We start from the raw sequence: 16,091 nt of genomic DNA, 5'->3' as shown, positions 1-16,091 counted from the left end.
CTATATGTATATACTATATTCTATATGTATATACTGTATTCTATATGTATATACTGTATTCTATATGTATATACTGTATTCTATATGTATATACTATATTCTATATGTATATACTGTATTCTACAAGATTCTACTGTATCTTAGTCTATGTATTACTCATCTCATATGTATATACTGTATTCTATTCTACTGTATCTTAGTCTATGTATTACTCATCTCATATGTATATACTGTATTCTATTCTACTGTATCTTAGTCTATGTATTACTCATCTCATATGTATATACTGTATTCTATTCTACTGTATCTTAGTCTATGTATTACTCATCTCATATGTATATACTGTATTCTATTCTACTGTATCTTAGTCTATGTATTACTCATCTCATATGTATATACTGTATTCTATTCTACTGTATCTTAGTCTATGTATTACTCATCTCATATGTATATACTGTATTCTATTCTACTGTATCTTAGTCTATGTATTACTCATCTCATATGTATATACTGTATTCTATTCTACTGTATCTTAGTCTATGTATTACTCATCTCATATGTATATACTGTATTCTATTCTACTGTATCTTAGTCTATGTATTACTCATCTCATATGTATATACTGTATTCTATTCTACTGTATCTTAGTCTATGTATTACTCATCTCATATGTATATACTGTATTCTATCCTACTGTATCTTAGTCTATGTATTACTCATCTCATATGTATATACTGTATTCTATCCTACTGTATCTTAGTCTATGTATTACTCATCTCATATGTATATACTGTATTCTATTCTACTGTATCTTAGTCTATGTATTACTCATCTCATATGTATATACTGTATTCTATCCTACTGTATCTTAGTCTATGTATTACTCATCTCATATGTATATACTGTATTCTATTCTACTGTATCTTAGTCTATGTATTACTCATCTCATATGTATATACTGTATTCTATTCTACTGTATCTTAGTCTATGTATTACTCATCTCATATGTATATACTGTATTCTATTCTACTGTATCTTAGTCTATGTATTACTCATCTCATATGTATATACTGTATTCTATTCTACTGTATCTTAGTCTATGTATTACTCATCTCATATGTATATACTGTATTCTATTCTACTGTATCTTAGTCTATGTATTACTCATCTCATATGTATATACTGTATTCTACTGTATCTTAGTCTATGCTGCTCTGACGTCGCTCGTCCATATATTTATATATTCTTAATTCACTTCCTTACCTAGACGTGCGTGTATTGGGTATTGGGTATATGTTGTGAAATTGGTAGATATTACCGTCTGAACTAGAAGCACAAGCACTTCGCTACACCCACAATAACATCTGCTAAACACTTGTGTGACCAATAACATGTCATTTGATGTGTGTGTGTGTGTGTGTGTGTGTGTGTGTGTGTGTTCCCCTACCTGCGATCATGTCGTCCACAGAGCTCATCTTGGACAGGACCTGTTGTATGAGGCCCACCTCTGTGCTGGTCTGAAGGTTCCTCACACTCTTCCTCAGGATGGCTGTGAACATGGACCACACCTGGTGACACAACGACACACACAGCTTCATCACCTGGTGACGCAACAACACACACAGCTTCATCACCTGGTGACGCAACAACACACAAATGTTTGTCAATCCAAATGCCCAGATATTGGTAGGTGGGAACCTGATCAATGGGAGAACCATCCAGTGAATAAATATGTAGTCCATCTGGGACATTCTGGAGAGAACTACAGAACAACATATATTTAGTCTTGGCCACATTAAGTTTTAATCCAACCAGGGTGTAAAGTAACACGGTCAGATTGCAGCTCTAACATAGCCTGGTCAACAATTGGAGCAATGGCATAACGTACATAACAGTGTCATCTGAATACAGATGAATATGACAAGTTATAACAGACCCAATATTATTTATATAAAAAGTAAACAGAAGAGGTCCCAGTACTGACCCCTGCGGTACACCTCATGTACTACTGTATAAAGGAAACTAGACTTAACACCATAATATATCACACATTAACTTATTTCTGACAGATCATTTTCAAACCACTTCCAAGAAGCGTGATCCAGACCTATTTCAGTCAACCTTCGAAATAAAGAATGTGATGGTCGACGGTATCAACAGCCTTGGGAAAAGACAGCACTGTGATTTTTATGTTCCAAGCAATTTAACACATTATCTAAATGTTTATTTATCTGTTATTTTATCAGGTAAGTTGACTGAGAACATGTTCTCACATGTTCTCTCAACAACCTGGGGAATAGTTACAGGGATGAATGAGCCAATTGTAAACTGGGGGTTATTAGGTGACCGTGATGGTTTGAGGGCCAGATTGCGAATTTAGCCAGGACACTGGGGTTAACACCCCTACAATAAGTACCATGGGATCTTTAATGACCTCAGAGAGTCAGGACACCCATTAAATGTACCATCCAAAAGAGAGCACCCTACACAGGGCAGTGTCCCCAATCACTGCCCTGGGGAATTGGGATATTTCTTTTAGACCAGAGGAAAGAGTGCCTCCTACTGACTCTCCAACACCACTTCCAGGAGGATCTGGTCTCCCATCCAGGAACTGACCAGGACCAACCCTGCTTAGCTTCAGAATCAAGCGAGCAGTGATATGCAGGGTGGTATGCTGCTGGTATAATGACAAGCGAAGCGGTGCTACAACCAGAGATAAAACTGGATTGGTCTAATTGGTACTTAGAAAAGAGTGAGAAGTTTAAAACAGTTCTTAGCCGACAGCTAGTCAGGGATTAAAACACTTTGGAAAGACAAAAGAGAACTTGGAAATTGGACGATGGTTATCTAAGTCAGAGGGATCTCCTCCTTTACGTAGGGGGAGGACATGTGTCACTTTCCAGATCTTAGGGATAATGCCAGGGATAACACCAGGGATAACACTAGGGATAACACCAGGGGCAAGACTAGGGACAACACTAGGGACAACACCAGGGATAACACTAGGGATAACACCAGGTATAACACCGGGGATAACACCAGGGACAAGACTAGGGACAACACTAGGGATAACAGCAGGGATAACACCAGGGATAACACCGGGGACAACACCGGGGATAACACCGGGGACAACACCGGGGATAACACCGAGGACAACACCAGGGATAACACCAGGTATAACACCGGGGATAACACCAGGGACAACACCGGGTATAACACCGGGGACAACACCGGGGACAACACTGGGGACAACACCGGGGATAACACCGGGGACAACACCGGGTATAACACCGGGGATAACACCAGGGACAACACCAGGTATAACACTGGGGACAACACCAGGGACAACTCCAGGTATAACACTGGGGACAACACCGGGGACAACACCGGGGACAACACCGGGGACAATAGTCAAGTCAAAATAACGGTTAACGGTGCAAAGCACATCATGAACATCAACATGTTGACTATCGTCACGTCTATAATACTTCACATGGAGTTTGTAGCCTGGCAGGTGAATTGGTAAAACACATCAATTACACGACATGAACAAAAGTATGTGGACACCTGCTCGTTGAACATCTCATGGGCATTAATATGGAGTTATGTTATTATATGGACAGACAATTTTTACGTACTAGACGCTTCAACACTTGGCGATCGCATTCTGTGAGCTTGTGTGGCCTACCACTTCGTTGCTGAGCCGTTGTTGCTCCTAGACGTTTCCACTTCACAATAACAGCCCCTACAGTTGAAATAGCCCTTACAATTGACCGGGGAAGCTCGAGCAGGGCGGAAATTTGACGAACTGACTTGTTGGAAAGGAGGGATCCAATGACAGTGCCACGTTGAAAGTCACTGAGCTCTTCGGTACAGACCATTCTACTGATAATGTTTGTCTATGGAGATTGCACGGCTGTGTGTGCGATTTTATGCACTTGTCAGCAATGGGTGTGGCTGAAATAAGATGAATCCACTAATTTGAAGGGGTGTCCACATACTTATATATAGAGTGAATATATCAAGTATAATATAGTATATAGTTTGTATTGTAATAATATAGTACTTTTTCTTACCTCAGCTTGGCAGGTGACTTCGCAGTGAGACAGTAGGTCGACCATACAGCCGATACTCTCACTGTCCTGAATGATGAAGTTCATCTCTAGGTCAAACTCACCTCCCACCAGCTGGAGAGAGACAGACAGACAGACAGACAGAGAGTGAGTAAGAGACAGAGAGAGACACAAAATGAGGTGGAAACTGAGCTGCACTTCCTAACCTCCTGCCCAATGTATGACCATATTAGAGAGACATATTTCCCTCAGATTACACAGATCCACAAAGAATTCGAAAACAAATCCAATTTTGAAAAACTCCCATATCTACTGGGTGAAATTCCACAGTGTGCCATCACAGCAGCAAGATTTGTGACCTGTTGCCACGAGAAAAGGGCAACCAGTGAAGAACAAACACCATTGTAAATACAACCCATATTTATGCTTATTTATTTTATCTTGTGTCCTTTAGCCATTTGTACATTGTTAGAACACTGTATATATATATAATATGACATTTGTAATGTCTTTACTGTTTTGAAACTTCTGTATGTGTATGTTATATATTCACTTTGTATGTTGTCTACCTCACTTGCTTTGGCAATGTTAACACATGTTTCCCATGCCAATAAAGCCCTTGAATTGAATTGAATTGAGACAGAGAGAGAGTCGGTGCAACACTGTATATATACGTAATATGACATTTGTCTTTATTGTTTTGAAACTTCTGTGTGTATAATGTTTAATGTACATTTTTATTGTTTATTTCACTTTTGTATATTATCTACCTCACTTGCTTTGGCAATGTTAACACATGTTTCCCATGCCAATAAAGCCCCTTGAATGTAATTGAATGAGAGAGAGCGAGAGAGAGAGAGAGAGAGAGAGAGAGAGAGAGAGAGAGACAGAGAGAGAGAGAGAGAGAGAGAGAGAGAGAGAGAGAGAGAGAGAGAGAGAGAGAGAGAGAGAGAGAGAGAGAGGGAGAGACAGAGAGAGAGAGAGACAGAGAGAGAGAGGGACAGACAGACAGAGAGAGAGAGAGAGAGAGAGAGAGACAGAGAGAGAGAGGGACAGACAGAGAGAGAGAGAGACAGAGACAGAGACAGAGGGAGAATGATATGGGGGAGGTAAGAGAAGTTGAGAGGGAAAATGGGGAAGAAAATGAAAATAAATCATAATTTAGTGAAGTGGAGGAGAGCTGGGGGAATGAGTCACAAATGTCACCCAATTCCCTAAATACTTATTTTGACCAGATCCTGTTTAAAAGTAGTGTACTATGTAGGCAATAGGGTGTCATTTGGGACATAGTTCTGATTACTGTTAAAGAGCCCTTCTAATGCTGCAGGCAACACATAACACAGTAGTATATACATAATACACCTCTCTCTCTACCTCTCCTCCTCTACCCCTCTCTCTCTACCTCTCTCTCTATACCTCTCTCCTCCCTCTCTCTCTATCCCTCTCTCTACCTCTCTCCTCTCTTCTAATCCCTCTCTCACTATCCCTCTCTCTACCTCTCTCTCTACCCCTCCTCTACCCTCTTCTATCCTCTCTCTACCCTCTCTCTCATCCTAATCCCTCTCTCTACTTCCCTCGCTCTCTACCTCTCTCTCACTCCTCTCTCTACCTCTCTCACCTCTCTCTCTAGCCCTCTCTCACTCCTCTCTACCCTCTCTCCTCCCTCTCTCTCTACCTCTCTCTACCTCTCTCTCCTCTCTCTCTAATCCCTCTCTCTCTATCCCTCTCTCTACTCCTCCTCTCTCTCTCCTCCCTCTCTCTCTCTATCCCTTCTCTACCTCTCTTCGTACCTCTCTCTCTATCCCTCTCTCTACCTCTCTCTCTCCTCTCTCTCTATCCCTCTCTCTCTATTCCTCTCTCATCTATCCCTCTCTCTACCTCTCTCTACTCCCTCTCTCCTCCCTCTCTCCTCCCTCTCTCTCTCTCTATCCCTCTCTCTACAACCTCTCTCTCTCTTATCCCTCTCTCTCTCTATCCCTCTCTCCTCCCCCTCTCTCTCTACCCCTCTCTCTCTACCTCTCTCTATCCCTCTCTCTCTATCCCTCTCTCCTCCCCCTCTCTCTCTACCCCTCTCTCCTCCCCCTCTCTCTCTATCCCTCTCTCTCTATCCCTCTCTCTCTATCCCTCTCTCCTCCCCCTCTCTCTCTATCCCTCTCTCTCTATCCCTCTCTCATCCCCCTCTCTCTCTCTATCCCTCTCTCCTCCCCCTCTCTCTCTATCCCTGTCTCTCTACCCCCCTCTCTCTCTCTATCCCTCTCTCTCTACCCCTCTCTCTCTCTATCCCTCTCTCTCTATCCCTATCTCTCTATCCCTCTCTCCTCCCCCTCTCTCTGTATCCCTCTCTCTCTACCCCTCTCTCTCTACCCCTCTCTCTCTCTATCCCTCTCTCTCTACCCCGTCTCTCTCTACCCCTCTCTCTCTATCCCTCTCTCTCTACCCCCTCTCTATATCCCTCTCTCTCTACATCTCTCTCTACCCCCGTCTCTCTATATCCCTCTCTCTCTACATCTCTCTCTCTACCCCTCTCTCTCTACCCCTCTCTCTCTGCTCCCTCTCTCTCTCTATCCCTCTCTCTCTACCCCTCTCTCTCTCTATCCCTCTCTCTCTATCCCTCTCTCTCTACCCCTCTATCTCTACCCCTCTCTCTCTACCCCTCTCTCTCTGCTCCCTCTCTCTCTATCCCTCTCTCTCTCTACCCCTCTCTCTCTCTCTATCCTCTCTCTCTACCCCTCTATCTCTACCCCTCTCTCTCTACCCCTCTCTCTCTACCCCTCTCTCTCTGCTCCCTCTCTCTCTCTATCCCTCTCTCCTCCCCTCTCTCCTCCCCCTCTCTCTCTATCCCTCTCTCTCTCTCTATCCCTCTCAGCTCCCCCTCTCTCTCTCCTCCCTCTCTCTCTCTATCCCTCTCTCCTCCCCCTCTCTCTCTATCCCTCTCTCCTCCCCCTCTCTCTATCCCCCTCTCCTCCCCCTCTCCCTCTCCTCCCTCTCTCTCTCTCTCTCTATCCCTCTCAGCTCCCTCTCTCTCTCTCTCTCTCTCTCTCTCTCTCTCTCTCTCACTCTCTATCCCTCTCTCTCTCTCTATCCCTCTCTCCTCCCTCTCTCCTCCCCCTCTCTCTCTCTCTCTCTCTCTCTCTCTCTCCACCTTTCTCTCTCTCTCTCTCTCTCTCTCTCTCCACCTTTCTCTCTTTCTCCCCCCCCCTCTCTCTCTCTCTCTCTCTCTCTCTCTCTCTCACTCTCTCTCTCTGTCTCTATCTTTCTGTCTCTCTGTAAAAGGGAGAATAAGACAATCTCTCTCTGTCCCTAGACTTCTGACACACACACACACACACACACGCGGTCTCTCACACACACACACACATTTACACACACACACGTACACGGTCTCACACACACACACACACACACACACACACACACACACACACACACACACACACACACACACACACACACACACACACACACACACACACAAAGAGAGATGAAAAAACAAAGCTTGACAAACTAAAATTGCATTCCAGTTCTGCCACCCAGGAAACACAGAAGAAACACAGAAGAAACAATTACGACGTGATTATTGGAATCTCTCTCTAATTACATTTCTTACAGCCCCCTAAATCAGTGGTTCAGGGCTACAACAAAATTGTGAAAACATCTTAGGAGAGGTTTGAGAACCCTAGAAGTTTACACCTACTGGAGTAGACAACGTGCTTTAACACGGAGAAATACACACACCGGCACTGAACACACACACACACACACACACACACACACATTGCTGTGGGGACTTGCTTCCATTCAGCCACAAGAGCATTAGTGAGGTTGGGCGATTAGGTCTGACTCGCAGATTAGGCCTGGCTTCCAATTCATCCCAAAGGTGTTCATTGAGGTTGAGGTCAGGGCTCTGTGCAGGTCAGTCAAGTTCTTCCAAACCGATCTCAACAAACCATTTCTGTATTGACCTCGCTTTGTGCACGCGGGCATGGTCATACTGAAACAGGAAAGGGCTTTCCCCAAACTGTTGCCACAAAGTTGGAAGCACAGAATCATCTAGAATGTAATTTTATGTTGTATGGTTAACATTTCCCTTCACTGGAACTACTAAGGGGCCTGAACCATGAAAAACAGCCCCAGACCATTATTCCTCATCCACCAAACTTTACAGTTAGCACTATGCATTGGCGCAGGTAGCGTTCTCTTGGCATCTGCCAAACCCAGATTTGTCCGTGGGACTGCCAGATGGTGAAGCGTGATTTATCACTCCAGAGAACGCGTTTCCACTGCTCCAGAGTCCAATGGCAGTGAACTTTACACCACTCCAGCCGAAGCTTGAAATTGCGCATGGTGATCTTAGGCTTGTGTGCGGCTACTCTGCCATGGAAACCCATTTCATGAATCTCCCGACTAATAGTTATTGTGCTGACGTTGCTTCCAAAGGTAGTTTGGAACTCAGTAGTAAGTGTTGCAACCGAGGACAGACGATTTTTATGCGCTAAGCAATTCAGCCCCGTTCTGTGTGGCCTACACAGAAATTTGACAAACTGACTTGTTGGAAAGGTGGCATCCATCCTATGACAGTGCCACTTTTAAAGTCACTGAGATCTTTGGTACGGGCCATTTTACTGCCAGTGTTTGTCTATGGAGATTGCATGGCAGTGTGCTCAATTTTATACACCTTATCAGCAAATTGAACCCAATAATTTGAAGGGGTGTCCACATACTTTTGTATATATCCTTCCTCCTCTAAGGTCTCTAGAAATACTCACCAAATGAGACCAAAAACATTTTCTAACACAACTAGAGATCGACCAATAATATCGGCTTTCCTGATAGTCCTGCTACATAGAACATCTGCTGCTGTCAGCCACCACTCACCGCCTGAGCCACGAGCACTGCATGAGCCACGAGCACCGCATGAGCCACGAGCACCGCCTGAGCCACGAGCACCGACTGAGCCACGAGCACCGGCCTGAGCCACGAGCACCGGCCTGACCCACGAGCACCGCATGAGCCACGAGCACCGCCTGAGCCATGAGCACCGCCTGAGCCACGAGCACCACCTGAGCCACGAGCACCGCCTGAGCCACGAGCACTGCCTGAGCCACGAGCACCGCCTGAGCCACGAGCACCGCACAAAGCCAAGGAATGTCTAGCTGAGCGCCAAGCTAGCTCATTCTCCAACAGAAAGGTGCAGTAATTAAGAAAAATGGCTGAATTGACACAGTGACCAAAATCAAAGTCCTGTTGCAAATATGAGTTTACTTAATTCACTAATAAAAAGGCTTGTGTCGACATGCCCGGACATGCATGAAATAAGCACGCTAGCTAAGCAGATATGTGACCTGTTGGTAAAGATTAAGAGAACTAATCCTTTCATCTGTAGCTTGATAGCTACAGTACCAGTCAACAGTTTGGACACATCTACTCATTCAAGGGTTTATTCTTTATTTTGACTATTTTCTGCATTGTAGAATAATAGTGAAGACATTAAAACTATTAAATAACACATATGGAATCATGTAGTAACCAAAAAAGTGTTAAACAAATCAAACTGTATTTTATATTTGAGATTCTTCATAGTAGCCACCCTTTGCCTTGATGACAGCTTTGCACATTCATGGCTTTCTCTCAACCAGCATCATGAGGTAGTGACCTGGAATGAATGTCAATTAACAGGTGTGCCCTTGTTAAAAGTTAATTTGTGGAATTTCTTTCCTTCTTAATGTGTTCAGTTGTGTCAGTTGTGTTGTGACAAGGTAGGGGTGGTATACAGAAGATAGCCCTATTTGGTAAAAGATCAAGTCCATATTATGGTAAGAACAGCTCAAATAAGCAGAGAGAAATGACAGTCTATCATTACTTTAAGACATGAATGTCAGACAATCCGTCATGTCTATCAGTCGCAAAAACCATCAAACGCTATGATGAAACTGGCTCTCATGAGGACCGTCACAGGAAAGGAAGACCCAGAGTTACCTCTGCTGCAGAGGATACGTTCATTAGAGTTACCAGCCTCAGATTGCAGCCCAAATAAATGCTTCACAGAGTTCAAATAACAGACACATCTCAACATCAACTGTTCAGAGGAGACTGCGTGAATCAGGCCTTCATGGACACCGGATGAGACCAAACACACACAATAACAGTCTCTCTTCTTCACCTCCATCCCTCTCCCCCTTCTCCCTAAATCCTCTAGGTTTTATCAGCTGTTTTGGTGAACCCCTCCCACATCTGAACTGGCTGACACAGAGGGCACAGCATGATCAGAGGTGAGATGTCACTTGGTCGGGTCAACAGGAAGTATTATTAAAGAGATGCTTTACATTGAAATAAGAATCAATTAGAATTTTTAAAAACAAAGCTTAATCATGCTCTCTCTCTATTCGTCTGTCACTCGTCTGCAGGTGTGTTTTGATGTGAGAGAGGAAGCCAGTCCCGTCAACGCCACCTCACCTGCTCTTAAGGTAACCTTCGGGCCGACTGGGTGCCCACGGCTGGTTAGGAGACACCGCAATTGTGATGAACTGAGAGAATGTTAGGGTAGCACTGTAATTCATGAATCACATGCTGTCTGCCTCTGTTCTTACCTCGTTCCCTTTCTGTCTTCTACACCTCTCTCCCCACCTCGTTTTTCTGTCTTCTACACCTCTCTCCCCACCTAGTCTTTCTGTCTTCTACACCTCTCTCCCCACCTCGTCTTTCTGTCTTCTACACCTCTCTCCCCACCTCGTCTTTCTGTCTTCTACACCTCTCTCCCCACCTCTTTCCCTTTCTGTCTTCTACATCTCTCTCCCCACCTCTTTCCCTTTCTGTCTTCTACACCTCTCTCCCCACCTCGTCTTTCTGTCTTCTACACCTATCACCCCACCTCGTCTTTCTGTCTTCTACACCTCTCTCCCCACCTCGTCTTTCTGTCTTCTACACCTCTCTCCCCACCTCGTCTTTCTGTCTTCTACACCTCTCTCCCCACCTCGTCTTTCTGTCTTCTACAATCTCTCTCCCCACCTCGTCTTTCTGTCTTCTCCACCTCTCTCCCCGCCTCGTCTTTCTGTCTTCTACACCTCTCTCCCCGCCTCGTCTTTCTGTCTTCTACACCTCCCTCCCTGCCTCGTCTTTCTGTCTTCTACAACCTCTCTCCCCACCTCGTCTTTTTGTCTTCTACACCTCTCTCCCCTCCTCGTCTTTCTGTCTTCTACACCTCTCTCCCCACCTCGTCTTTCTGTCTTCTACACCTCTCTCCCCACCTCGTCTTTCTGTCTTCTACACCTCTCTCCCCACCTCGTCTTTCTGTCTTCTCCACCTCTCTCCCCACCTCGTCTTTCTGTCTTCTACACCTCTCTCCCCTCCTCGTCTTTCTGTCTTCTACACCTCTCTCCGCACCTCGTCTTTCTGTCTTCTACACCTCTCTCCCCACCTCGTCTTTCTGTCTTCTCCACCTCTCTCCCCACCTCGTCTTTCTGTCTTCTCCACCTCTCTCCCCACCTCGTCTTTCTGTCTTCTCCACCTCTCTCCCCACCTCGTCTTTCTGTCTTCTCCACCTCTCTCCCCACCTCGTCTTTCTGTCTTCTCCACCTCTCTCCCCACCTCGTCTTTCTGTCTTCTACACCTCTCTCCCCACCTCGTCTTTCTGTCTTCTCCACCTCTCTCCCCACCTCGTCTTTCTGTCTTCTCCACCTCTCTCCCCACCTCGTCTTTCTGTCTTCTCCACCTCTCTCCCCACCTCGTCTTTCTGTCTTCTCCACCTCTCTCCCCACCTCGTCTTTCTGTCTTCTCCACCTCTCTCCCCACCTCGTCTTTCTGTCTTCTACACCTCTCTCCCCACCTCGTCTTTCTGTCTTCTCCACCTCTCTCCCCACCTCGTCTTTCTGTCTTCTCCACCTCTCTCCCCACCTCGTCTTTCTGTCTTCTCCACCTCTCTCCCCACCTCGTCTTTCTGTCTTCTCCACCTCTCTCCCCACCTCGTCTTTCTTCCTCCTTTTATAATGCACACCACATGTGCATTGAAGTACAGATTGAACTTGTATTTATAATGTTACAATTATCATAATTATAATGCATTTATTATTTATTTATAACACCTGGATAATGCACTTCTTTCAATAAAGCGTTTCACATTCTCCACTGGTTGAAATACTATCCCGTGTCCTCAGATTAATGCAGATGAAGAGAGTTAGATATGCATAGTTTTTTTTTCTGTATATATGAATTACAAATCAATCGTGTTTCTAGTCTATTGCATAGCTACAATGTGTAATCATTGATGTCCCAGGAGCAGGAGTGGTAAACACTGTTGAAGTGTATAATTGTAATACATACATGCAGACACAGCATCATTCAAATAATGGAGTTTGATATGACTGAAGAAGAATGTCTGAGATTTATACCTGAAACGCACTTTTATTTGCCAAGGAAGAGAACATGATCAGTGAATATATTCAATGTACAGGCTACAATATTGGAATCTCATACGTGGTAATAACTACAGTACATGTTTATAGGACTTGCATTCTTGGCACAATAAAGTTATTATATTCTACTCTGTCCATAGGCTTCATTAAGGCCATTCAGACTTGAAGTTGATACAACTACTATGATAGCTGAGGTTTATAGATAGCTAGAGGTCGGAATGGCCGATTAATTAGGGACGATTTCAAGTTTTCATAACAATCCTAAATCTTTTTGGGCGCAGATTTGACGATTATTATTATTATTATTTTATTTTATTATTTTTTATTTATTTTACCTTTATTTAACTAGGCAAGTCAGTTAAGAACAAATTCTTATTTTCAATGACGGCCTAGGAACAGTGGGTTAACTGCCTTGTTCAGGGGCAGAACGACAGATTTTCACCTTGTCAGCTCGGGGGATCCAATCTTGCAACCTTACAGTTAACTAGTCCAACGCAATAACGACCTGCCTCTCTCTCGTTGCACTCCACAAGGAGACTGCCTGTTACGCAAATGCAGTAAGCCAAGGTAAGTTGCTAGCTAGCATTACACTAGCTAGCATTACAAAACAATCAATCATAATCACTAGTTAACAACTCATGGTTGATGATATTACTAGATATTATCTAGCGTGTCCTGCTATATAATCTGACTGAGCATACAAGCATACAAGTATCTAAGTGTCTGACTGAGCGGTGGTAGGCAGAAGCAGGCGCATAACCATTCATTCAAACAGCACTTTCGTGCGTTTTGCCAGCAGCTCTTCGTTGTGCATCAAGCATTGCGCTGTTTATGACTTCAAGCCTATCAACTCCCGAGATGAGGCTGGTGTAACCAAAGTGAAATGGCTAGCTAGTTAGCACGAGCTAATATCGTTTCAAACGTCACTCGCTCTGAGCCTTCTAGGAGTTGTTTCCCTTGCTCTGCATGGGTAACGCTGCTTCGAGGGTGGCTGTTGTCGCTGTGTTGCTGGTTCGAGCCCAGGGAGGAGCGAGGAGAGGGACGGAAGCTATACTGTTACACTGGCAATACTAAAGTATCTATAAGAACATCCAATAGTCAAAGGTTAATGAAATACAAATGGCATAGAGGGAAATAGTCTTGTTGTAATTGTCATTATTACAAATAAATGTTTTAAAAATTGGCCCGATTAATCGGTATCGGCTTTTTTGTTCTGCCAATAATCGGTATCGGCGTTGAAAAATCATAATCGGTCGACCTCTAGTCCATACACAGATCGGCTAAAAACTGTAGCTAGTTACACATCCGTAGGCATACAGTTATTTTTTATCATCCACAATAAGCAAGTAAATAGTTAGCTAGCTATGTTACCGCTGTACCTAACGTTAGCTTGTCATCATTTTGTTACTTCAGCTGCATTGCAAGGCAAGCTAACACAATTGCACATTCAATTTGCTGTAAATGCTTTAACCAGCTAGATTATTTACATCCACTGTTTCACAAGACCTAAAACATTAAACAACACAAATGACAAATTCATTCTCCCAACACTAGCTAGCTGGCTAATGTTAGCTAGTCAGATAACTTGCTAAACAGCGATTTTCAAAAATGGACTTCATGACAAAAAAAAATATGCACAAACGTTTGTCTCTATGTTAACATATTCCTCTCAATTGTAAAGGTTTTGCTTGACTCGTTACGATGTTATAACAACTTACATTTGGTTCCACTGTAATGTTTTGTCAGTCATGTTTCGTTGAAGAAAGTCACCAGGGACGGGTGGCCCAAGTCAAAATTTGTCATTCGATATGATTGGTCAAACAAAAACCTTGGGACCCAAATGTATAATAATGAGTGCTCTAACTCCCCCTGGTGGTGGTCTGGAGTAATGAAGCAGTGATGTTTGGGTACCTCTAACTCCCCCTGGTGGTGGTCTGGAGTAATGAAGCAGTGATGCTGGGTACCTATAACTCCCCCTTGTGGTGGTCTGGAGTAATGAAGCAGTGATGCTGGGTACCTCTAACTCCCCCTGGTGGTGGTCTGGAGTAATGAAGCCGTGATGCTGGGTACCTCTAACTCCCCCTGGTGGTGGTCTGGAGTAATGAAGTCATGATGCTGGGTACCTCTAAGTCCCGCGGTGCAAGCTCGCAACGTTCATGTTGAACATGAGCCATTTTCGGGCAATGAGCCATCTGACTTGCGGTGTAATGTTAGCTATTTACTGGTGTGCTGATCTGACCAGCCACAGTCGTATCTGTAAATTGACAGTCAGATTAGATTGTAGTAAAAGGGAAAGAGGGAAGTGTTTTTAAAATTGCAACAAAAAAAAAAGGAAGTGTGTGTGTGTGTGTGTGTGTGTGTGTGTGTGTGTGGTGTGTGTGTGTGTGTGTGTGTGTGTATGTGTGTGTGTATGTGTGTATGTGTGTGTGTGTGTGTGTGTGTGTATATGTGTGTGTGTGTGTATATGTGTGTGTGTGTGTATATATGTGTGTGTGTGTGTGTGTGTGTGTGTGTGTGTGTGTGTGTGTGTGTGTGTGTGTGTGTGTGTGTGTGTGTGTGTGTGTGTGTGTGTGTGTGTGTGTGTGTGTGTGTATGTGTGTGTGTATGTGTATGTGTGTATGTGTGTGTGTGTGTGTGTGTGTTCTCACTGGGCAGATTTGAGTCATTCAGACAGAATGTGTATCGTCGTTTCCTCTATCCTCGCTCTCCTTGTTAGATATTATGCACATTTATGGTTTGGTAGGAAATGTTACCACCTCTGATGTCGTTCTCATAGCAACAGTAACCCGAGTGACGCAGCGGTCTAAAGGCACTGCATCTCAGCGCAAGAGCAGTCACTACAGTCCCTGGTTCGGATCCAGGCTGTATCACATCCAGCCGTGACTGGGAGTCCCACAGGGCGGCGCACAACTGGCCAGAGGAAGGCTGTCATTGTAAATAACAATTTGTTCTTTAACTGACTTGCCTAGTTAAATCAAGTTTGAATGAAAAAAAATTAGCCAATCCAATTGTAGGATCAAGTTTCAACCCGCCCATTTCTTGACAGATAGCTGAACTAGCCAATTGAGTTGTTTAGAGATTTATCCTGACATCTGAAAGAAAATTTCAAAAATTCTGATCATGGAAATTGACAAAAATAATACTAGTTTCATAAGCATCTGTGATCACAAGTCATGACGTTACGTTGGACCCATTTTGCATTGAATAGATGTTATTTTATATTGTCGAACTTAACAGCAGTGCCTATATGATGTCCTTCCATACAGGCGTGTCCTGCTGGACTGGTGCTTCTTTGTAATTGTTGTTGATCAGTAGGCTAATGGAAGTCCCAAATGAAAGACAGATGTTTGTAATCTGTAGCATCATAGACTCCACTGATCAGCTATAACAAGATCATCAAGTCAATGCACACACCCCTATTGAATATGCCTTCACCTGTATTGTGTGTAGGCCTTAATTTACCCAGTTCATCAAGAGATATTACCATTATGTTGTTATGTAGTTAGAATGTTAAAAACAAAGTCAAATGTATTGTTTTAATGTACACACCCCTATTGAATATGCCTTCACCTATATTGTGTGTAGGCCTATGTCATCTTGATTTACCCAG

The 16,091-nt window shown here is 43.8% G+C and overlaps 1 protein-coding gene across 1 annotated transcript in view; it reads right to left on the bottom strand.

The window, feature by feature from the left end:
* The window catches only part of LOC109881537 (neurobeachin), a gene marked incomplete at its 3' end in the record, with an annotated part of 84,438 nt that overhangs the window by 11,495 nt on the left and 56,852 nt on the right, over positions 1-16,091 (bottom strand). The window contains 2 exon segments of the mRNA XM_020473656.2: positions 1,448-1,568; positions 4,077-4,187. Of these exon segments, the coding sequence (XP_020329245.2) occupies positions 1,448-1,568; positions 4,077-4,187 (232 nt within the window).

The sequence above is a fragment of the Oncorhynchus kisutch genome, linkage group LG29 (assembly GCF_002021735.2).
Source record: "Oncorhynchus kisutch isolate 150728-3 linkage group LG29, Okis_V2, whole genome shotgun sequence".
Classification (NCBI taxonomy): Eukaryota; Metazoa; Chordata; class Actinopteri; order Salmoniformes; family Salmonidae; genus Oncorhynchus; species Oncorhynchus kisutch.
This window is presented reverse-complemented; position numbering and strand designations above follow the sequence as displayed.